Here is a 24133-nt window from a genome sequence, read left to right as displayed (position 1 = left end):
TTTTTGTACACATTTTGTCTCATTTAGCTTAACGACACTCTTCTTCTCCAGTCTAAATGCTTTCACCATTTCTCCTTTGTAGAATATTATATCAGATGCAATCGGAGAGCAGCTAGAGGAAGGGCCATTTGCTCCCTTTGTTGACGGGACAGTCTTGCCAGAAAACCCCAAAGACGTCGTTGCCGGAGGGCGCTTTTCCCGAACGGGTATTGACATACTGATGGGTGCAAATGCTGACGAGGGTACGTTCGTACTGGCGGAGCTATTACCTCACACGGTAAACCAGACTGTACCTACGGTGAGTAAATCTCAATTCGAGGAGTCCTTACCAAATTTCCTCTTCGACCCCGCGAAAAGTAGCCCGGCAGCACACGACGCCGTCAAGCTAATGTACGTGGACTTGGCGACAGAGGACTCTGATGATGCAAACTACGCCCAAGCGTTGTCTCAGATGATCGGCGATCAAATGTTTGTTTGCCCGACGGATTTGTCAGCCCGGGCGTACAGCGAGGCAGGTAGTAAGGTCTATCGGTATTTCATGACCCATGTACCGGCTTCATCAGTCTGGCCTATATCTTGGATGGGTGCAGCACATTTCGAAGATATCCAGTTTGTGTTTGGTTATCACTTCTTAAACTACACCATGATGCCACAAGATGAAGTGAACATGACACTTCAGATAATGAAGTATTGGACAAACTTTGCAAAAACAGGGTATGTGCATAAATTCATAAATATTCTGAGAGAGAGACAGACAGAGAGACAGAGAGAGAGAGACAGAGAGAGAGACAGAGAGATATTTATGTAACATGCAAAATACTGATATGAGATGTTACGTAATGAATCGTATCGAGTACTTTCCTTCCAATTTCCTTTTGTGACGCATTACCTTTTTTCTGATTTCGGAAATCCCAACCTACCCTCGACTGGTAATTCCGAGCAAGAGGACTGGCCCTTGTTTAAAGTGCCCGGATTATCGTACAAAGAATTGTCAGTCGACATGGAAACCAAGTACGGACACAAAACCAGGGAGAGTGCATTCTGGAACGATTATATCCCAAGCCTAATAAAACGCACAGGTTGGTGAATACCAATGTGCCGATATTTACATAACACTTTCCAAATGCAGTTATTTTAACTAGTCCTTGTGCGCGTGCGTATCAGGCCTGGGAAGTTGACAAACGAAATATGCATTAGACAATAAGGTAAAATGACACTCGTTAGTTGTGATTAAAACAATTCTGAGGTTGTATCCTCTATTACATACTTCCGCATCAAGAGCATCAGCAACAACAGTAACAACAACAACAACAACAACAACATTAATAATAGTGATGATGATGATGATGGTGATGATCATGATCATGATCATGATAAAGATGATAAGATGATGATGACGATACAGATAATAATGATAATGAGTATCATTTACTTGACTCAATTTTATATTACATCTTGTTAACTCATGGTTCGTTCTCGGCCGCGTTCCTCATGACATTAACCAAAATATGCCTTTATACGTTTATTTAAAAAATATTCCTGCATCTGACATTTATGTTCTCTTTCAGAAAATTGCGATGGGTGCGCGGGTGCCGCCGAAGATACCAGACTGAGTCCATCCGTGTTTGTAGTTGGTTTTATCACATCCCTCCTTTACAAACTCTTCGTTGTTGATGTTTAAGTACAAAGAAACCAAAATGCGTATTTCCACAAAATAAAAAGACCTGACATTTTTTTTCGTATTTTGTGCTCACAGTTGACATTTTGATTCGTGCGAAGAGAGCTGGCATAATCTAATACCTATGTATCAGCGATACCTGAAGTAATTTCTATATTGCCATAATGACATTGACTGTAAACCACTTTACCAATGATAGATAAGAAGGAATATTATGTCCTGTTTACAACATTTGTATTGTTTTTATTCTAAATAGCAAGTGCGAACATTTCTTTGTTCTTCAAAGAATCTGTCGAGGTGTAAAAAGTAGTAAATGCCTTGCTATTGCAATTAAATGAATACAATAACAGTGTTATCGCAAGACAAGTTGTATTGTCAGGAGAATTATTCAGTGTGCAGGAATAGAATTGCAAAAAGTGGTATTGAACACAGAAGTTGTTTTTGGCGAAAAATGAACATAATTTTAGAAGTAGAAGTAGAAGTAAACACAACGATACAGAGGAGAAGAGAACACAAATAATGGGAAATGAAATAAAAGTTGCGGGTTTGTTAACGTGCTTGCTACCGCAATTGGGAATTTTTGCGGAAACATAGTGAATTTACACCATCATGGCTGCATATCAAGACAACTGCCGTTGCTAGGTGGGAATCTGGCTTGAATGCAGCCGGGGGGTGGGTGGGAGGTATTATCGCTCGCAGAAAATCGAATTTTGTTGTGGCTTCAGGTACTGTTAGTGATGCAAGTGAAGCGTTCCTTGGCCAAAAAGTAAGACGTCACTGCCGATGAGCATGCGCACAACTTTTCGACAGCTGTCTGTGTAAGAAAACGATCCATACAAGCGCAAAACACTGACGCTCGAAAGCAAACATTTGGACGCGGAAAATGAAAAAAAACTGAGCTGCCATAAGCATATTTTGCAAATGCCAAAAAAACAGTGACCGGATGAACGGTGCCAGAGTCTCATTCTTAAAAAAAAATTGGTATGCGGGTCATAATGCCTGAAAATAACCCCACGTATCCGTCAATCTAGATCGAAAGTATATTTTAAAAAATTTTTGAAATTAATTTAATGAAAACACGATTGGAACCAATTTGGGATAATTTGATCTTCATATTTTTTCAAATTTCTCAAAAGTTTTCTTTGCCCTGTTTAATTACTCATTAAAGAAGTGTATAACTTAAAAAGAAAAGCAGATGAGCTTCCATTTGCAGACAAAAGTGACTTTACTTCACGATGCAATTATCACAAATTAGTTCCAACGTGGTTGAAGTATGTCAGTAAAATGATTGATGAGCGGGTATAGCAATGAATACCAAACAGTGAGATCGAAACCTGGATAATATAGAATGAACTCTTGCTTATTTGATGCAAAAGTGACCCAAAACTCCAATGTACTTTAAATTTGTATCCATTTGTTGATATCAATAAAATCTTACATCGATTGACGCGACAGGACATTTTGAAGAGGCTGAAGGTGACATTTTACTACAAAGTCAGACATGCGATGACATAACGCATGATTTCTGATCAATTCATTGCACCTATAACACCGTGTAGTATAATTACAGGTTTCTTTTGTCGAAATGTCGACAGAAGTACTTACCATTATCCAGACCTGACTGTAAACTCAGAACATAGACTGTGGCCATCACACGTTGAGAGCGTAGACGATTGATTTTCACCTACTTTTTCCGTGTGTGCATGTTTAATTAAGCATAGCCCCTGAAAGGTTTATTATGGTCAGCTCTCGTGACAATATAATGCAAAGATACGCTTTTATCCCCTCGTTGCGTTTTCATAATATTAATCTTGTGGTTGCATACTATGTTTTTTAAACGGGAGGACGATCTCCAATACACTGATCCCTTCTCGGTCGTATGAATCTATCTAGCCTGACAGTGCAACTGCATGCATTCTCGGCTTGTGTCAATAACTCTTACGTCATACGAATTGAACTGCGAACAGTTTTGTTTTATCGGTGTATATGGCGCGAACGCTGCTATAGGACAGGTCAAGATCTCGCGATGTACATGAATAATGCAGTTTGACACTCCCTGAGACTTATGGTATCAGACAGACTCTTATTCGTCGTGTTTCAAGCGCCAGTACGATTTCCGTACAAACAATGCATGTCCATAATATTATTGTGATTGTCCTTGCATTTGCGCGCTTCGTTGCCGCTGATTTCCCCTACCCCCTTGGTTGAGTTCACCTCGGGACAGGTATCCGGGACAAATGTTGAAATCTCTGAGCTCACCTGACGTTGGCATTCATAGTACAGTCAACATCTTCAAAAGGGATACCCTATGCCGAGCCACTGCTAGGCGAGCTTCGATTTCAAACATCACCAAAGGAAGCATCTGAAATTGAGAATGAAGGGGATAGCTAAGTCACAGATGGTGTTCCGAGGGTGAAGATGATGATAATGATGAGGATGGTGGTGGTGGTACTGGTGACGATGTTATTACATGCCTTGATGTGAGTGGAAATTAGTGCATTGATTTGATAGGAACATCCGGGGAGTTTGCGGGCCGGTGAACGATGTACTGACCGGTTTCCGTGGTTACCCGGTCCAGTGAAGCCCTTCGACATTTTCGACGTCTATCCATACGCGCACTGCTATTTTGACTTTCGTTTAAAATCTGTTTGATATTATATATTATTGCCTGAATACATTTGTTTATGTGCCCGAGAGCAGGTGACAATTTGCCCAACGCTAGGAGGGCAAATTGTCTCCTGCTGCGAGGGCACATAAACCCATGTATTCAGGCAATAATGCCTCTTAACAGTTAATGCTATATGACATCGAGTGACATACAGGGCATTTTCAAACAATTTTACCATTATCGACCAGCATCAAACAGATTTTAACGAAAGTGAAAATAGCAGTGCGCGCATGGATATTTTGCACCTAGCGTTAAGCGTCTACTTTGGCGTCGAAAATGTTGAAGTGATTCACTGGACCGGGAAACCCATGGAAACCGGTCAGTACATCGTTCACCAGCCCGCTAACTCCCGGATGTCTGTATTCAAATCAATGCAGCACTGATTTGCAGTCACATCGAGGCATGTAATAAATGAGTTACGTGCCCTCGCAGAGGAGACAATTTGCCCTCCTGGCGCAGGGCAAATTGTCCACCTGCTCTCGGGCACATAGACCCATGTATTCAGGCAATAATATATATTATTGATGTGTGTTTGTGTTGAAAATTAAAGCAATAAACAGCCCCAGGCCAATGAGATTTGACCAGCTCACAAAATATATTCAAGAGCGATGGCGGGGTGTGTAGTATATCGAATGGCACCCCCGCTGCTAGCGTGGTTTATTGCTATTATACCATAAAATTTTATTGAAATTCTGGCGTGAAATGTTAAAATTATGGAATTTAAGAGCTTGCGCATGTTACAACCGTGCTATATCGCGAATATAGCACGGTTATTTTCACTTGTCGACCAATCAGATTCCTTTATTTGTGCCATCAAATTGCTGGTGCGATACAATACAGTATATTTGGGTCAATGACCGTGTACCTGTTTCTGAATATTGTAAAGCTACCTAATTTAGTACAACATTGTACTTCTCCAACCCTATTACCTTCCACGTATTCTTTGTAGAATTTAATCCAGGTCGCAGCCGGCGAAGGGCTGGCGGAGGGTCCATTTGATCACTTTGTTGACGGCAATGTCTAACCGGAAGATCCCAAAGCCGTCATTGCTGAACGGCGCTTTTCTGGAACGGGTATTGACATACTGATGGGTGCAAATGATGACGAGGGTACGTTTGTACCTAACCTACAGTGAGAAAATCTAGCTTGGAGAAATTTTTCTCTGGCCCGGCTAAAGGTGGGCCTGCTGCAAACAACGCAGCAAGCCTAATGTACGTGGACTGGGCGACAGAGGATTCTGATAACGCCAACTACGCCGAAGCTTTGTCTCAGATGACCGGCGATGAGTTGTTTGTTTGCCCGACGGATTTGTCAGTCCGGGCATACAGCGAGGCAGGTAGTAAGGTCTATCGGTATTTCATGACCTATGTACCGGCCTTCTACATTTTGGTCCTTCCCTTGGAGAGGTGCAGCCATGGCAAGGATATACAGTTTGTGTTTGGTTTTCATTTCTTAAGCTATAACGTAATGCCAGAAGAGAGATAATCTCCCCTTTTCTCCCTCTCCCTCTCTCTCTAACTCTTACACAAATATTTATGGAGATTTATACACAGACACCTAGAGAGAGACACAGACAGACACACAGACATATACGCACTCATATATATATATATATATATATTTATATATATATATATATATATATATATATATATATATATCTATATATATATATAATATTGCAATCTATCGACTCCTTGCTTATTTAAAATGTGTTGAAATGACCAATCAACCAACGAGCTCGGTTCTGGCGATCATTAAGTGCACTTAAGAATCCTCACGTTCTTAAATATATGTGTAAAGGTCGAATAATGATACAGCGCTCTGTACAAATAAAGCTTATAAATAGAAAACAATAAAAATAAATCACATGTTTTCAGGGCCTGCTCTGTTGTAAGTAAAACATGATATATCACTATGTCTGTCTGTCTGTTGTCTGTCTGTCTGTCTGCATGCATGCATGCATGCATGCATGCATGCATGCATGCATGCATGCATGCATGCATGTATGTATGTATGTATGTATGTATGTATGTATGTATGTATGTATGTATGTATGTATGTATGTATGTATGTATGTATGTATGTATGTATGTATGTATGTATGTATGTATGTATGTATGTATGTATGTATGTATGTATGTATGTATGTATGTATGTATGTATGTATGTATGTATGTATGTATGTATGTATGTATGTATGTATGTATGTATGTATGTATGTATGTATGTATGTCTGTCTGTCTGTCTGTCTGTCTGTCTGTCTGTCTGTCTGTCTGTAGTATGTATGTATGTATGTATGTATGTATGTATGTATGTATGTATGTATGTATGTATGTATGTATGTATGTATGTATGTATGTATGTCTTATGTATGTAGTATGTATGTATGTATGTATGTATGTATGTATGTATGTATGTATGTATGTATGTATGTATGTATGTATGTATGTATGTATGTATGTATGTATGTATGTATGTATGTATGTATGTATGTATGTATGTATGTATGTATGCATGTATGAGAACCATTCTGAAGGCAGGAAGAAATCGTCATATTGTCTTTGTTATGGTGTGTTATAAATTTCACTACATCGAATAAAAACTTGTGTCCGAACCTATGCGTAAAATGATGGTTACGAAATGTTTGTTTGGCACAAGAGTAAAGAACTGACGTTTTGAAAATTAATTAAAACCGTGACAAGACAAATTTACATTCCTACTGTATTTCAAAAGGATAATAAAATAGTATGATTCGTGGGAACGTATCTTATGACTTCGGCAACTCGTTCAAAATTATGGACTACCTTACCAGCTGGTCATGTGAAATGCTTCTTTTTGTTCTTCATCTATCTGTAGCTGACACAAGACAGAAACGATCCATCCCTCACGAGGACGCTCTCTACGCTTCCCTCTTATGTGAGATTGGGAGCGTGGCGCCCTCGAATCCGGAGCGATGGATCTTTTCCGTCTGAGCAGGCACGAGCAACCAGTAATAAACTAAGAATGAACGCTAGCATGGAAGATCATACATAATTAAATCTACTAATTTGGTCATAAAACATAATTACAATCCTAAATGTATAAATGTATTTTTGAATCCATTGAAGGGTCGTACAACGGTTGCCCTGACTGGACATTTTGAACAGCTGAAGGTTACTTTCTACAACCAGGTCGATGTAAAGATTTCGCCTTACAAAAAGAATTCAAAGTAAAGTTCAGATAATTCGATCACCATAGAGAATTTTTCTGATCAATTTATTGCGCCTATAACATCTTGTGTAGAAGTCGCAGGCTGTGCAACGTCAATAAAGCTATTTAACATCACAGCGTGGTCGTAAAGTTTGATTCCTCGGTAACTGACATGAAGGAGTTTATGGTCATTGCACGTTCAGGGACAGTAGGTGATTCTGGCAAATTTTATTGCGAATGACTTCAAACTCCCCCCCCCCCGCCAATGAAAACCAAAAAGGTTGGAAGTAGGAAAATCAGACAACATGTGCGTTATAATAAGAACTTATTCTTAACTGAGATACACTACCCCTCTTGCTTAGTGGTTCTTTGTTTTCGTACCCTTAATTTAACCTACAGTCTCAGTCACCTGACAACGTGATTGGAAAGACTCAAATAAGCATTTGGTGAATATTGACTTCTGTGATCAGAAGCTGGAGCGTACAAGAATTTCGGTGGACCTAACAAAAACGCAATTCAAAGTCTTTGCGTAAAATATCCCATACTCCGAGGCTTGAATTGGTCATGAAACTACTCAAAAACGTGGTTGGCAGGAAGTAGGGATAGGAATTATTAAACCCAAAGAGTTCCGTTGCATTCCGTCGGTGTCTAAGCAGACGCTTTCGAATAATTTGGTTCATCAAAGATTTTATGAATCAATCTGAGCATTTTCTCAATGAAAACATCTTGAGTTCTTGGCTGTGAAAATAATGTTTACGTCACCTGAATCGTTCTCAAGTTGGATCCCCGCCCCACAAAACGTCACGCCGATGTAATTGCTGTTTACACTTGTTGACCTGTGAACAGTCGTAAGTTTACTGTGTGTTCAATTCATGGCGAACTCTCCTATTCGACACTTCAAGATTTTCTGTACTGATATGCAAATAGGCATTATTTTGTCAGACTTGTGTCAACTGTCATCTCATACCCGTGTCTGAGTCGGTATCGTGAGGACACTGTTCGCCGCTTGCAGGATAAATTATGCATATCTATATAATAATTGGCCTCGCGTTTTTTGGCTGCGTTGCCGCTGATGCCCCCATGGTTGAGGTCACCTCAGGACGGGTAGCCGGCGCAACTGTTGAATTCTCCCACCCTGACGTCGCAATTCAACGTACGGTCGACATTTTCAAAGGGATACCCTATGCCGAGCCACCGGTAGGCGAGCTCAGATTTCAACCGCCAAAAAGTAAAACTGCCTGGGAAGGCGTTTACCATGCTACGGAGTTTCGCCCCATTTGCCCTCAGCCGATGTACAGTTTGCAGCCTGGATCTGAACCGCAGAGCGAGGACTGTTTATTTTTAAATGTTTACGCGCCGCAAACACAGGTAAGGGCAATTCCCTTCTGTATAAATATTTTTGAGCTTCAGCTAAATCACCCTTCAAACATAGTAAATGTACAAGAATGGCACACGACACTATTCAACGGCGTTCCTGTATGAGAAGCAAAGAAGAACTGCGAAGTACAAAAGTTACTTTGAACGGCACACAGAGGCCGTTAGGTCATAAAAAGTAATGTAAGTCAACAATGACAAGTTTTCCTTCGCGGGCGCGTAGGTTGATAGCCAGCTTTCTCAAGCGAGGAGATAACCTTTAAGCCTTTTACTTGCTACTGAAATCTGTCTTTTTTCCACGCTCGCGCCTGTCTGCCTGTCTGTCTGTCTGTCTGTCTATTTGTCAGTCTCTTTACGTCTCTCTCCTTCTTTATTTCTGTCTCTTTCCCTTTTCCTTAGTCAGAATCTCTGCCTGTGATGGTGTGGATTCACGGCGGTGGATTCCTCGTTGGGTCTGGTTCATTGTACGACAGTTTGCCATTGTCAGCAATCGGCAACGTCATCGTGGTAACCATAAATTACAGGTTGGGTGCACTGGGGTTCTTTCTCACAGGTGAGTCAAAGTTTCCAACGTTACACACGCTGTTGCTCATACTCTGTAACTTAAACGAATGCAAGTAGGCTTCACAAAGGAAGAGAGAGGAATTGAACGGACATTAGCGCGAAAACGACAATTACCAATGAGTTGTGCCTTTGTTTGTAGATGCAAGTGCAACTGACTGACGCAAGAATTTGCAAGTTGTAGTCACTCGTTTGAGTCACCATTTATTGCAGATGACTCATGTTGATATGTGACCATTGTTATTATTTCATATGCCTACGGTTTGATAAGAATAATATAGCCAGCAGATATTTATTTTATCATGGCAACATTATCATCATACCGCAGGTGACGAGCACGCAACTGGTAACTACGCGCTGCTTGACCAGATCGCAGCATTGCAATGGGTACAGGACAACATAGCAGGTATGACTCGCAAATATGTACTGAACAATATACTATATTATGTAGGGCCCTCTTGGTGTCACACCAGAGGTTAAAATTAGACATTTTACTTCCGTCTGAAGATGCTCAGTCGACAACTTGCTGTATACGTTAAAGGGACCACAAATTGCGTAAATTATATATTCAAACACCCAGTTTACCCTCTGACGAAAACAGTACACGCTTTGTCACACCCGGGTAGGTATAGATTTTCTGTTTAAACTGTCAAAAAGTTTGACATAAGTTGACAATTTTTACAGTATAAACATCCAATTGTGTTTAATAAGGGATGTGTTGTGCCATCATTATCATTGCGATAGCAACTGTACTGCCCAACTTCCAATTGCAAGCTGATAACCAGCGTTTCGTCTGACAATTTTCTCACCAAGTTATCGACACAGAAAACGTTTTTCTAAATTCGATTCCAGCATGTTTGGCGTGTGTCCTCGTTTATATGCACAACAATTTTTCCTCTCTATTGTACCTTTTAGACGTGACGGTAAAGATATCTTGTATCAATTAAGAGGAGGAGAATATTTTTCTAATAGCGTTTAAGATATAATACTTTACATATTTTGTATTTATTTCTTTACAAGCTTTCAAAAAATGGCGGCTCCCGTAAATTTGGTCGTGTACACTTTCATTTACTCGAATAGTATATTGAACAGGCGCATGCGTAGTCAGTAAGGCGCTGGCGCGACAATTACTTAACAAGTACGGAAAGGTGTTTGTCGAGTAAAACTCGCTGTTTTGTCACAGGACAGCTTTTATTAATGAACGATTTAATTTTGATTTTGAGGCGCCAGTAACACAAAGCGATAACGATTGTTTTGCATTGGTGTTTTGTAAAATGTGTTCCCCGTATCAGTTGAGTCATGACTGTATACATCAATCTTCAAGACAAGATCATGTGTGTATAGAGGCATCTCTGTTTACTGATAATAAAAAAACAAACAAACAAAGAATGCAAATTTAATAAATACGATCAATTAATGAACTAATGAAAAAAACCCGAATTAATTTATATAATTAATGAATTAATGAATACATTAATACATGAATAAATAAGGAAATTGATTAATTAACTAATTAACGTATGTATGTATGTATGAATTCATTACTTAACGAATAAGTATCTCCCTCTCGATAAATTTATAACAGTCGTAGAACCCTTTCAGTAAACATCAAAACCTTGCAAAAGTCATGCATACGTGTACAAAAAAATGAATGAAAATGTTTACATTGTCATCACAATACTTGTGTTTATCTTTATTATCTATCTCGATAGCATTCGGGGGAGATGCAAACGCAGTGACAATATTTGGTGAAAGTGCCGGGGCCATGAGCGTGGATCTTTTGCTGTTTTCTCCACTGTCGGAGGGACTTTTCCACAGGGCAATTATGCAGGTAAGGTTATACATCGAATGTCCAAAGTTTTTTGGTATTGATTTGGTTCCGTTAGCCTTTGGGCTTTACATTTCCTATCTTTCAAAATGATGAAACATTGTCAGTTTTAGATATACATACATACATACATACATACATACATACATACATACATACATACATACATACATACATACATACATACATACATACATACATACATACATACATACATACATACATACATACATACATACATACATACATACATACATACATACATACATACATACATACATACATACATACATACATACATACTACATACATACATACATACATACATACATACATACATACATACATACATACATACATACATACATACATACATACATACATACATACATACATACATACATACATACATACATACATACATACATACATACATACAGTACATACATATACATACATACATACATACACTGTCTAAAAACACAATAACGGATTATACACATATTGACTGGCCATTAGGGCAACAGCATACGTCTGTACCCCGAGGGACTGTGAGTCACCCCCAAAAACAGACTGTTTCCCGAGGCCGTAGGCGAGGGAAACAGTCTGTTTTTGGGGGTGACTCACAGGCCCGAGGGGTTAAAGACGTATGCTGTTGCCCGCATGGCCAGTCAATATGTGTTTTATAACACACCTCATCCGTAGCCTTGCATAAGAACATACACAAAACTTGTCGCCATAATGATGTAATATGTTGAAGTGGTTCGGCAAAAAAAGCTTTTTCCCGACAGGATAACAATAACTCTTGCAAAACGTTCAATGCACCTTTGATTATCGTTCGTTTCGAGTCCTTGTTGGCAACCAGAGCATTCAGTTCTTCTTCAGAAAGTAGGATAAACCGAGAAATTTCTCAACTATTGTTTTTCGTTTATCGTTTACATTCCAGTTCGTGCATGCGCCAATGTTTTTTGACGTCAGCGGGCATCATTTTTCAGAACTGATGCCTGGCAGGCAACAGTTCCGAAAAATGATGCCTGTGACGTCGTTTACGTGGATCAGCACAAAGAGAACGCATCCCACGTGACTATCAATTGCGAATTAGAATACAGACTGCGGATGAGGTGTGTTACAAACATACATACTGACTGACTGACTGACTTGACTGACTGGACTGACTGACTGACTGACTGACTGTCATCTGTCTAACATACACTCATTATTAATTATATTTTTTAGTATTACAATAGGAAGTTTTAAGTAAACCTTGCGAGGCTCAGATGTTAAAGTCATTTTGCATTTGAAAAGCGACGTGTGTTTATTGTAATAATTAAGTATTTCAATCTTTAAGGATAAATGTCATTTCTTACTTTTTGTCCTCTACATGATGAAGACGGAAACGAATTAATACCACAACCACATCTTCAGATTCCGACCTAAATAATCTGTTTTATTTCATGAGGTCTGAGTATGTACTCATTCATTTTAAACTGTCATTGTGATCGGTTCTTTTAAAAATCGAGACAATTCCATGAAGGAAATGTTCCGGGTTTAAACTGTTCCCCTCTTTCATTCTCCATTCTCTCTGAGTAAATGTGCAAATTTCAGTTAAAAGATTTCAAAACGTATGATGTTATCTTTTAACTTACTGTGTAAAACTATACATGCATACAAAGGTAATTGGTTTCTGTTAGCATTAATTCAGCTAATTCAGCATGTCACAGATGGGACTTTGTAAGCGTAACAAGTCCGCACTATGGGACTTTTTGAACTAGTATGCTCCTCGAAAGTGAAAGACTTCAACTTATGCTCAAACTTTCCTCAATGAAACTTTAAACCATTTTCTGACCAAATCAAAATAAAAAATTTGGTCACCATGCAAAATTTGGAACTAGCCAAACGAGTTACGCAACATTTTGCTACACTTGAAATTCAAAATGGCCAACATTCCTGTGTTAACTCTATGGGGTAAAATTTTTGAATTTCAAAAAACAAAGACGGTAAAAGTTTTTCTTTCTCCGAAAGCTTTACAATGAGCCCCAACAAGTGTTAGATCAGGGAAAAAATGTACAACTTTCAGAGTCCGACTATCTGTCCCCGAGGTGCGTTCTACCTTTAGTGTAATAAGTCCGCACCATGTTCCAACCAATCTCGAACGATCTGTTCACAGAGTGGAACGGCAACAACACCGGTATACCCCTAACGGATAAGCATTACAAACCAAGATCGCCCACGGTCTCGGCAAAGTGCTGGGATGCGAGAAGGAAACATCGGAGGAACTTGTCAAGTGTCTCCGTACCGTGCAAGCCGAAGACTTCAATGATCCAAGCCACCCAGCTACGGTGATGAACAAGGAATAATTTTGAGTCTCTCTCTCTCTCTCTCCCTCTCTCTCTCTCTCTCTCCTCTCTCTCTCTCTCTCTCTCTCTCTCTCTCTCTCTCTCTCTCTCTCTCTCTCTCTCTCTCTATATATATATAATATTTTGATTTGATTTGGTTGAAAAAACGCATTTTTTAAAGATTTATTTGGTCTTGTTTGCAATCGTTTCTTTTGCTTTTGTTTCTTTTAATTGAATATTTTGTTTACAATTAAGCATTTAAATATGTTTAACATTATTTAACATTTATTTTTGTGGTCTCATACAGCTTCACCAAACTCTGCTCCTCCAACGTAAATGCTTTCACCAATCTTCTTTGTAGAATATTATATCGGATGCTATCGGAGAGCAGCTGGAGGAAGGGCCATTTGCTCCCTTTGTTGACGGGATAGTCTTGCCAGAAAACCCCAAAGACGTCGTTGCCGGAGGGCGCTTTTCCCGAACGAGTATTGACATATTGATGGGTGCGAATGCTGACGAGGGTACGTTCATGCTTGCAGATCTATTACCTCACACGGTGAACCAGACTATACCGACTGTGAGCAAATCTCAGTTCGAGGAGTCCTTACCAGATTTCCTTTTGGGTTCCGCGAAAAGGAGCCCTGCTGCACACGACGCCGTCAAGCTAATGTACGTGGACTGGGCGAAAGAGGACTCTGACGACGCTAACTACGCCGAAGCGTTGTCTCAGATGATCGGCGATCAAATGTTTGTTTGCCCGACCGATTTATCAGCCCGGGCGTACAGCGAGGCAGGTAGTAATGTCTATAGGTATTTCATGACCCATATACCGGCTTCAACATTTTGGCCTATGCCTTGGAGTGGTGCAGCCCATGGCGAAGATATCCAGTTTGTGTTTGGTTATCACTTTATAAACTTTACAGTCATGCCACAAGAAGAGATAGACATGACACTTCAGATAATGAAGTATTGGACATACTTTGCAAGAACAGGGTAATTAATTAAATTAATACATGTACGTGTGTACACATGCATCTGAGAGAGAGAGAGAGAGAGAGAGAGAGAGAGAGAGAGAGAGAGAGAGAGAGAGAGAGAGAGAGAGAGAGAGAGAGAGAGAGAGAGAGAGTGAGAGACTGATTTGATAATATAAGAACTTAAAGGTCTCTTTTCTATACCCGTTATTCGAATGTCTTGGGCTGATCAAATACAAAATTTCAGCTATGTTGCAAGGACCTCGTCGGCCATGGTGCTTTGACCACCCGCCACCGTGCAAGACAAGTAGACGACATCATCATATATGGTCACGGGACGAGGTACTCTTTCACCAAAATAGTTCTCTGTGTTTATACCAATAGAAACCTGTAACAGCTGACGTCCTCGAGCCAGTGCACTGTCATGTAACTTCAAAGGCACGAGCCTTAGCTATGTCCCCGTCCCGTGATTAATCTGGCAAATCATGGCACTGAACATGTCGTGTTATATAATTTTTGTGGTTGATTTCAGAAATCCAAACCTATCTTCGAACGATGAATCCCAGGATGAAGAATGGGCTTTGTTTACAGTTCCCGGATTAGCGTACAAAGACTGGTCAGTTGACATGGAAACCAAGTATGGCCATAAAACCAGAGAATGTGTATTCTGGAACGATTATATTCCAAGCCTGATCAAACGTACAGGTATGTTAAATTTGGGGCTGTAACGTCCATAAAAATCTTTCTAATAAAGATCATTAGCACTAATCTTCAACAAAGCTCTAAAAACATTGCTTCAATATATGCAATTGCAGTATAGCGTCCATTTTCCGTAACCGTGCTGTCGGACTCTCACTTTGTTGCCGTTTTCATTCCATTACCCGCAAGAAAACCCTCCCGACGATTCCCTTCCAATCACAAAAGCGCCTCTCTGTCATCTCCCAAGTAAAAAAGCTCGCCTATTCTTCTCTCGATGAACCGCAGTTTTTCCTCTCTACAGATTGGCAAATAAACTTATATATCCTTCTTTCTACCAGAGAGTCGACTTACGTTTGCTCAAGGAGAAAAGAAAACAAATCCCTCCCTGCAACGATGAAAATTGCCTATCCGCAGATCGTTCGCCAGCCGTTACTGACTAAAGCGTCAAACTGTGCGCAAAAGATGCTACAAAGATTTTTTCGCAAACACTTTTGCTGGCTCGTTCCGTTTGTATTATCAGTATTATCAGTTGTGCAGTTCTCACCTGCAAACGGATGACTGGGTCTGACTTTCGCGAAAACACAAAATTCACAAGCCACGTATGTCATATGAGTATACGTCATCATTATGCATATTATCTCTTCTCTTTCAGAAAACTGTAATGAGTGTACGAGTGCCGGCCATGACATCAAGCCCTCCGTGAAAGTTGTCGGTTTCTTGACTCTTATCCTCTGCAAAATCGTCGATTTCACATTTAATTAAGAACAATTTTTGCAATCGAGATTGTTACACTTTCAAGGGAATCATGTTCTTTGATCCATTTTCGAATCACATCGACGAATTATATATATATTTCATATTTCTTGTGCAATTTTTACATATATTTACAAGGGAAACAACACAAAGACCAGCAGTGATTGCAGTAATTTTGGTTGAACCGTTGGATGTAGTCAAAACGGTATCACCTGAACCGCACAATCCTCATAACTTTGCAAATGATGCGTTCTTGGAGAGGGAGATGTGTGTGGTGTTTTTTTGTCTACGTCTGACCTCCTTCCACAGACAATGTTTCAACTTTCACACAGTTGATTTCTTCGAGATCGACTGAAAGTATCGCCTAGACGATAATTACACTTGACAGTGTTGGTAATTCCTCAATTTAGACAGTATGTCTAGTTCTCGTAAAGCCAACGGTTAACGCAATGGCGCGTACCATCGGTATTTTGTAGCAGTGTAATACCAAATGCATGTCAGGTGCCATAACTGTATGCTAATAAACACTTTAACCCGGACTTGTTTGTAAACAACGAGTATCTCATAAGCAAACCGAAAAGTATCGTATAGAAGCTACACTTCTTCACAATGAAGAAAAATATCTAAGAGAGTTAAATCACAGTTGGTATATTTTAACAACTGTTTTCTTTGTTGCTCATATGTCTACTGTGTAAAGGATTTATCACAAACCCTTTTAATTATGAATGAGTAGGTATTTGCTATACTCTTTCCCGCTATGATTGCAACGAAAAGTTTGAAGTTTAGCGGGACCTGTTCCGCAAATACACGAACCTTTATAATTTTATCAAATCAGAAATAGGAGAGTGGCATCAGTAGCCAATGAGAAGTTAATGACATCACCGTACATCAAAGCAAATTTAAAGTAGTAATTTAATTGGCAGATATCATTCTGCCAATTTCAGACGTCAAAACGCGTCGTACCGGGTATCACTGTGTTTGTGTTTCCGTTTCAACAACATGGCGAGGCAGAGCAAGCACGATGTGCTCAAGGTATTTGCACTCGGGTGCTTGCGGTGTTATCTGCTCTCATAACATTCGCTAGACGCCTGTTCAGGGACGACCGCAGAATACCGCAAGCACTCAAGCAAATACCCCGAGTACATCGCACTTCCACTGTCTCGCCATTGCGGTTCTGTGATGTTATTCTACGTTTTATAAAGGTCAAATCTTTGATAACTGTGCTCCGTGCAAACCCTATAAATACTAGACAACCGTCAAAATAAATCATATTTGTTCATGGCGTGCTTTGTTGTAAGTGTGAATGATATATCACTATGTATATGTATGTGTAGATAAGTAAGAAGGTAGGCAGTCAGGCAGGTAGGTAGGTAGGATGTATATATGTAGGTATACGGTGGAAAGCGACAGTTAAAGCAGAAAATCGTTAAAGCGGTAGACGCGTTATTTCTGGCGAAGTGATGATTTTGTGTCCTGTAGGTGAGGGCGCACTAATTTTGAACTTTAAAAGACCTTGAAAGTATCAAGTCACTACTTGCCAATACAAATTACAATGGATATTGTTAGACAAGGGACAGATTCACATTCGAAGTTGCGCCACGTCTAACTGTCGGCCTGGAGTATATGTAGCTGTTGTCGTCGAATGGGTTCGGGTTATTAACTAGGTCACCAAGAAGGGCAAGCAAAAGTTAACCGCTCTCGCGCTGTCAGTAGTCTTCATCCAGTTAACCAAGCAAGCAGACTATAAATAAGTGGTAAAGGTCACGCCGGTTTGATGTCGCCGTTGGTACAAGCTACTTTGTCTCTAGCATGTCTTTGTTTTGTTGTGTCCGAAGACCCGGCGATAGAAATCGTTTCGGGGAAACTGCTCAGCGAGTCGGTGGAATATTCGCACAGGGACGTCGACATCGTGCGCAGAGTAACATATTCAGGGGTGTACCGTACGCCAAACCACCGGTTGGTGACCTGCGATTTCGACCACCCCAGACCGACGTTCGATGGGATGCATGGTGTATATATGATGAGGAGACTACTTTCTTTGGATCAGCTTGTATTCAAGCCTACGATCCGTTGGGAACCGCAGGCATTTGACACGTCGCTTCGCGATCGGTTCTCTCTCTCTTTACTGTGAATCAGTACCGATCGAAGCGACATGTCAAGTGCCTCTGGTTGGTACCCATCGCTGAAATCAAGAAGACTGCCTATACCTGAGCGTATACGTACCGGAAACGACCGATGCAAGTTTTTGGGTCACGAGCACCTCGATATCTTCCCATCCGGATGCATCATTAAGCTCCGTGCTAATTAATGCTACAGTCAGTTAAACGTAAAATATGTGTGATTAATTTATCAATAATGTAACAACTGAGTTATCAGTTACCCTGACGTTTCCGATCCAAGGCTTACAGATCGACTGTGCAGCTTCGTGGCGATTTTCAAAATAGATTGAGATACTTTACCCTTATTGGTCTATGGGCTTCTTGGTTTTTCGTACCCTTAAGTTAACCTTCAGCCAGTCGTATCACCTGACAATGCGATTGTAAACACTCAAATAAACATTCGGTCAAAATTGACTTCTGATCAGAAATGGAGCGTTAAAGAATTTCTTTGGTAACAAAAGATTATTCAAAATCTTCACGTTAAATATCCCATTCTGGAATAGTGATATGCATATTAAACCGACTGGTTATGAAACCACTCAAAAAGCAAGACTGGTAGGTAGATTTGGAGAGAAATTACTGACTGAAAGAGTTGCTTTCCGTTTGTATTTTTACAGGACACAATCCAATGATTTGGTTAATTCTTTGTTGACTTTATAAATCAATCTGAGCATTCTCGCTAAATGAAACAACGTGAGTTCTCGGCTGCAAAAATAATGTTTACGTCACCTGAATCGTTCTCAAGTTGGAGCCCCACCCTATAAACGACTGCTGACCTGTGGACAGTCAGTCATATGTTTACAGTGTGTCCCATTCACTGCGAATGGTCCTATTCGACACTTCAAGATTTTATGTACTGATATGCAAATAGGCTATATTTTGTCAGACTTTTGTCGACTGTCATCTCATACCCGTGTCCGAGTCCGTATCGTGAGGACACTGTTCGCCACTTGCAGGATAAATTATGCATATCTATATCATAATTGGCCTTGCGTTTTTTGGCTGCGTTGCCGCTGATGACCCCGTGGTTGAGGTCAGCTCGGGGAGGGTAGCCGGCACAACTGTTGAATTTACCCACCCTGACGTCGCAATTCAACGTACGGTCAACATATTCAGAGGGATACCTTATGCCGAGCCACCGGTAGGCGAGCTCAGATTTCAACCGCCACAGAGTAAAACTCCCTGGGAAGGCGTTTACAATGCTACGGAGTTTCGCCCCACTTGCATTCAGCCGGTGAACAATTTGCTGCCTGAATCTGAACCGCAGAGCGAGGACTGTTTATTTTTGAATGTTTACGCGCCGCAAACACAGGTAAAGCCTTCACTATATTTTTGAGCTTCAGCTAAATCACCCTTCAAACAGTAGAAAATGTACAAGAATGGCACAAAACACTATTCAACGATACAGTACCATAGTCTTAATTGTTTAAAGTATGGCATAAGTAGCAAAGAAGAACTGCAAAGTACAAAAGTTACTTTGAATGGCACACAGAGGCCGTTAGGTCATATAAATTAATAAAAATTAACCATGAAAATTTTCCTTCTTAGGCGTGTACGTTGATGGTACATTGACCCTTTCTCTAGCAAGGAGATAACCTTTAAGCCTTTTACTTGCTACTGAAGTCTGTCTTTTTCCCATGCTTGCACCTGTCTATCTGTCTGTCTGTCTATCAGTCTGTTTACGTCTCTCTCCTTTTATATTTCTGTCTCTATCCCTCTCTCCCTAGTCCGAATCTCTGCCTGTGATGGTGTGGATTCACGGCGGTGCATTCCTCGTTGGGTCTGGTTCATTGTACGACAGTTTGCCGTTGTCAGCAATCGGGAACGTCATCGTGGTAACCATCAATTACAGGATGGGTGCACTTGGGTTTTTTCTTACAGGCGAGTCAAAGTTTCAAACTTACGCACGCTGGTGCGCATATTCGGTAGCTTGAACGAATGCAATTACTGTTCACAAGGGAGGAGAGTGGAATTGATGGGACACTAGCGTGAAAACAACAATAAACAATGAGTTGTGCTTTTGTTTGTTAATGCAAGTGCAGTTGACTGACGCAAGAATTTGCAAGGTTTAGTCACTCGTTTGAGTCACCATTTATTGCAGATGACTCACGTTAATATATGTGACCATTGTTATTTATTTCATACGCCTACGATTTGATAAGCATATATAGTCAGCAGATATTTATTTTATCATGGCAACATTATCATCATACCGCAGGTGACGAGCACGTCACTGGTAACTACGCGCTGCTTGACCAGATCGCAGCATTGCAATGGGTACAGGACAACATAGCAGGTACGACTTGCAAATTATCAACTATGTACTGAACAGTATACTATATTATATAGGGCTTAGCCCTTGATGTCGCACCAGAGGTTAAAATTAGAAATTTTATTTCCGTCCGAAGATGCCCAGTCGATCACTTGCTGTATAGCACTACACATTGCGTAAACTGTAAATTCAAACACCCAGTTTACAGTCTGATGAAAACAACACACGCTTTGTCACACCCGGGTCGGTATAGATTTTTTGTTTAATCTGTCAAAAAAAGTTTGACATTAGTTGACAATGTTTACAATGTAAACAACCAATTGTGCTTAATAAGGGAGGTATTGTGCCATCATTATTATTGCGACAGCAACTTTACCGCACAACTTCCATATGCAAGCTGATGACCAGCGTCCCGTCTAACAATTTTATTACCTCGTTATTGACACAGAAAACCTTTTTTTATATTCGAGCTCGTTTATATGCACAACAATTTTCTCTCTCTGTTCTACCTTTCGTGATGTGTCAATTAAGAGAAGGGGATTTAATATGACAGTGATATATTTTTCTAATAGCCTGTTAAGATATAATACTTTGCATACGTTGTATTTGTTCCTCACAAGCTCTAAAAAATGGCGGCTCCCGTAAATTTGGTCGGGTACACTTTCGGTTACTGGAATAGTATATTGAACGGGCGCATGCGGAGTCAGTAACGCGCTGGCGCGACTATTACCCAAAAAGTAAGGACAAGTGTTTGTCGATTAAAACTCGCTATTTTGTCACAGGACAGCTTTTATTAATTAACGATTTATTTGTGATTTAGAGGGGCCATGAACACAGAGCGACAACGATTGTTTTGCATTGGTGTTTTTGTATAATGTGTTCCCCGTATAGTTGAGTCATGACTGTATACATCAATCTTCAAGACGAGATCATATGTATATAGAGGCATCTCTGTTTACTGATAATCAAACAAAACAAACAAACAAACAAACAAACAGTGCAAATTCAATAAATACAGTCAATTAATGAACTAATGAAATACTGAAAAAACGAATTAGTTTATATAATTAATGAATTAATGAGTACATTAATACATGAATAAATAAGGAAATTGATCCATTAACTAATTAACGAACGTATGTATGAATTCATTTCTTAACGAATAAAGTAATCAAGTATCTCCCCCTCGATAAATTCATAACAGTCGTAGGACCCTTTCACTTAACAAAGTCATGCATACAAATGAAAATGTTTACATCACAATACTAGTGTTTATCTTTATCATTATCACGATAGCATTCGGGGGAGATGCAAACTCAGTGACAATATTTGGTGAAAGCGCGTGGGCCATGAGCGTGGATCTTTTGCTGTTTTCTCCACTGTCGGAGGGGCTCTTCACAGGGCAATTATGCAGGTAAAGTTATACATCGAATGCGCAAATCGTTAGTATTGATTTGGTTTCGTTAGCCTTTGGGCTTTACATTTTCTATCTTTCAAAATGATGAAACATTGTCAGTTTTAGATATACATACATACATCATACATACATACATACATACATACATGCATGCCTGCCTGCCTGCTGCCTGCCTGCCTGCCTGCCTGCCTGCCTGCCTGCCTGCCTGCCTCCTGCCTGCCTGCCTGCCTGCCTGCCTGCCTGCCTGCCTGCCTGCCTGCCTGCCTGCCTGCCTGCCTGCCTGCCTGCCTGCCTGCCTGCCTGCCTGCCTGCCTGCCTGCCTGCCTGCCTGCCTGCCTGCCTGCCTGCCTGCCTGCCTGCCTGCCTGCCTGCCTGCCTGCCTGCCTGCCTGCCTGCCTGCCTGCCTGCCTGCCTGCCTGCCTGCCTGCCTGCCTGCCTGCCTGCCTGCCTGCCTGCCTGCCTGCCTGCCTGCCTGCCTGCCTGCCTGCCTGCCTGCCTGCCTGCCTGCCTGCCTGCCTGCCTGCCTGCCTGCCTGCCTGCCTGCCTGCCTGCCTGCCTGCCTGCCTGCCTGCCTGCCTGCCTGCCTGCCTGCCTGCCTGCCTGCCTGCCTGCCTGCCTGCCTGCCTGCCTGCCTGCCTGCCTGCCTGCCTGCCTGCCTGCCTGCCTGCCTGCCTGCCTGCCTGCCTGCCTGCCTGCCTGCCTGCCTGCCTGCCTGCCTGCCTGCCTGCCTGCCTGCCTGCCTGCCTGCCTGCCTGCCTGCCTGCCTGCCTGCCTGCCTGCCTGCCTGCCTGCCTGCCTGCCTGCCTGCCTGCCTGCCTGCCTGCCTGCCTGCCTGCCTGCCTGCCTGCCTGCCTGCCTGCCTGCCTGCCTGCCTGCCTGCCTGCCTGCCTGCCTGCCTGCCTGCCTGCCTGCCTGCCTGCCTGCCTGCTGCCTGCCTGCCTGCCTGCCTGCCTGCCTGCCTGCCTGCCTGCCTGCCTGCCTGCCTGCCTGCCTGCCTGCCTGCCTGCCTGCCTGCCTGCCTGCCTGCCTGCCTGCCTGCCTGCCTGCCTGCCTGCCTGCCTGCCTGCCTGCCTGCCTGCCTGCCTGCCTGCCTGCCTGCCTGCCTGCCTGCCTGCCTGCCTGCCTGCCTGCCTGCCTGCCTGCCTGCCTGCCTGCCTGCCTGCCTGCCTGCCTGCCTGCCTGCCTGCCTGCCTGCCTGCCTGCCTGCCTGCCTGCCTGCCTGCCTGCCTGCCTGCCTGCCTGCCTGCCTGCCTGCCTGCCTGCCTGCCTGCCTGCCTGCCTGCCTGCCTGCCTGCCTGCCTGCCTGCCTGCCTGCCCTGCCTGCCTGCCTGCCTGCCTGCCTGCCTGCCTGCCTGCCTGCCTGCCTGCCTGCCTGCCTGCCTGCCTGCCTGCCTGCCTGCCTGCCTGCCTGCCTGCCTGCCTGCCTGCCTGCCTGCCTGCCTGCCTGCCTGCCTGCCTGCCTGCCTGCCTGCCTGCCTGCCTGCCTGCCTGCCTGCCTGCCTGCCTGCCTGCCTGCCTGCCTGCCTGCCTGCCTGCCTGCCTGCCTGCCTGCCTGCCTGCCTGCCTGCCTGCCTGCCTGCCTGCCTGCCTGCCTGCCTGCCTGCCTGCCTGCCTGCCTGCCTGCCTGCCTGCCTGCCTGCCTGCCTGCCTGCCTGCCTGCCTGCCTGCCTGCCTGCCTGCCTGCCTGCCTGCCTGCCTGCCTGCCTGCCTGCCTGCCTGCCTGCCTGCCTGCCTGCCTGCCTGCCCTGCCTGCCTGCCTGCCTGCCTGCCTGCCTGCCTGCCTGCCTGCCTGCCTGCCTGCCTGCCTGCCTGCCTGCCTGCCTGCCTGCCTGCCTGCCTGCCTGCCTGCCTGCCTGCCTGCCTGCCTGCCTGCCTGCCTGCCTGCCTGCCTGCCTGCCTGCCTGCCTGCCTGCCTGCCTGCCTGCCTGCCTGCCTGCCTGCCTGCCTGCCTGCCTGCCTGCCTGCCTGCCTGCCTGCCTGCCGCTGCCTGCCTGCCTGCCTGCCTGCCTGCCTGCCTGCCTGCCTGCCTGCCTGCCTGCCTGCCTGCCTGCCTGCCTGCCTGCCTGCCTGCCTGCCTGCCTGCCTGCCTGCCTGCCTGCCTGCCTGCCTGCCTGCCTGCCTGCCTGCCTGCCTGCCTGCCTGCCTGCCTGCCTGCCTGCCTGCCTGCCTGCCTGCCTGCCTGCCTGCCTGCCTGCCTGCCTGCCTGCCTGCCTGCCTGCCTGCCT

General features: G+C 43.0%; 3 protein-coding genes across 4 annotated transcripts in view; all 3 read left to right on the top strand.

Moving 5' to 3' along the window:
* Window positions 1-24133, top strand: part of LOC139129915 (acetylcholinesterase-like) — a 43285-nt gene that overhangs the window by 4280 nt on the left and 14872 nt on the right. The window contains exons 6-7 of one of the 2 annotated variants that reach the window (XR_011551719.1): window positions 83-1079; window positions 1569-1608. The exons of the other annotated variant lie outside the window; for it this stretch is intronic. The gene's annotated coding sequence lies outside the window, so the exon portion shown is untranslated. Of the gene's footprint in view, window positions 1-82; window positions 1080-1568; window positions 1609-24133 lie in introns of those variants that run through there. 2 annotated transcript variants of the gene reach the window in all.
* Window positions 1001-17344, top strand: LOC139130253 (acetylcholinesterase-like). Its single transcript, XM_070696004.1, has 9 exons — window positions 1001-1079; window positions 5479-5682; window positions 7206-7315; window positions 9312-9465; window positions 9802-9879; window positions 13510-13640; window positions 13999-14630; window positions 15141-15313; window positions 15960-17344. Exons 1-9 carry the CDS (start codon window positions 1001-1003, stop codon window positions 16067-16069), a joined length of 1671 nt encoding a protein of 556 aa, XP_070552105.1. The 3' UTR covers window positions 16070-17344.
* LOC139130252 (carboxylesterase 1E-like) lies at window positions 18691-21909 on the top strand. Its single transcript, XM_070696003.1, has 4 exons — window positions 18691-19531; window positions 19947-20100; window positions 20438-20515; window positions 21788-21909. The coding sequence occupies exons 1-4, from the start codon at window positions 19184-19186 to the stop codon at window positions 21907-21909; spliced, it is 702 nt and encodes a 233-aa protein (XP_070552104.1). The 5' UTR covers window positions 18691-19183.

Source organism: Ptychodera flava, chromosome 3, assembly GCF_041260155.1.
Source record: "Ptychodera flava strain L36383 chromosome 3, AS_Pfla_20210202, whole genome shotgun sequence".
Taxonomy (NCBI): domain Eukaryota; kingdom Metazoa; phylum Hemichordata; class Enteropneusta; family Ptychoderidae; genus Ptychodera; species Ptychodera flava.
Note: the sequence above shows the minus strand (reverse complement) of the source record. Positions and strands in the feature narration are given on the sequence as shown.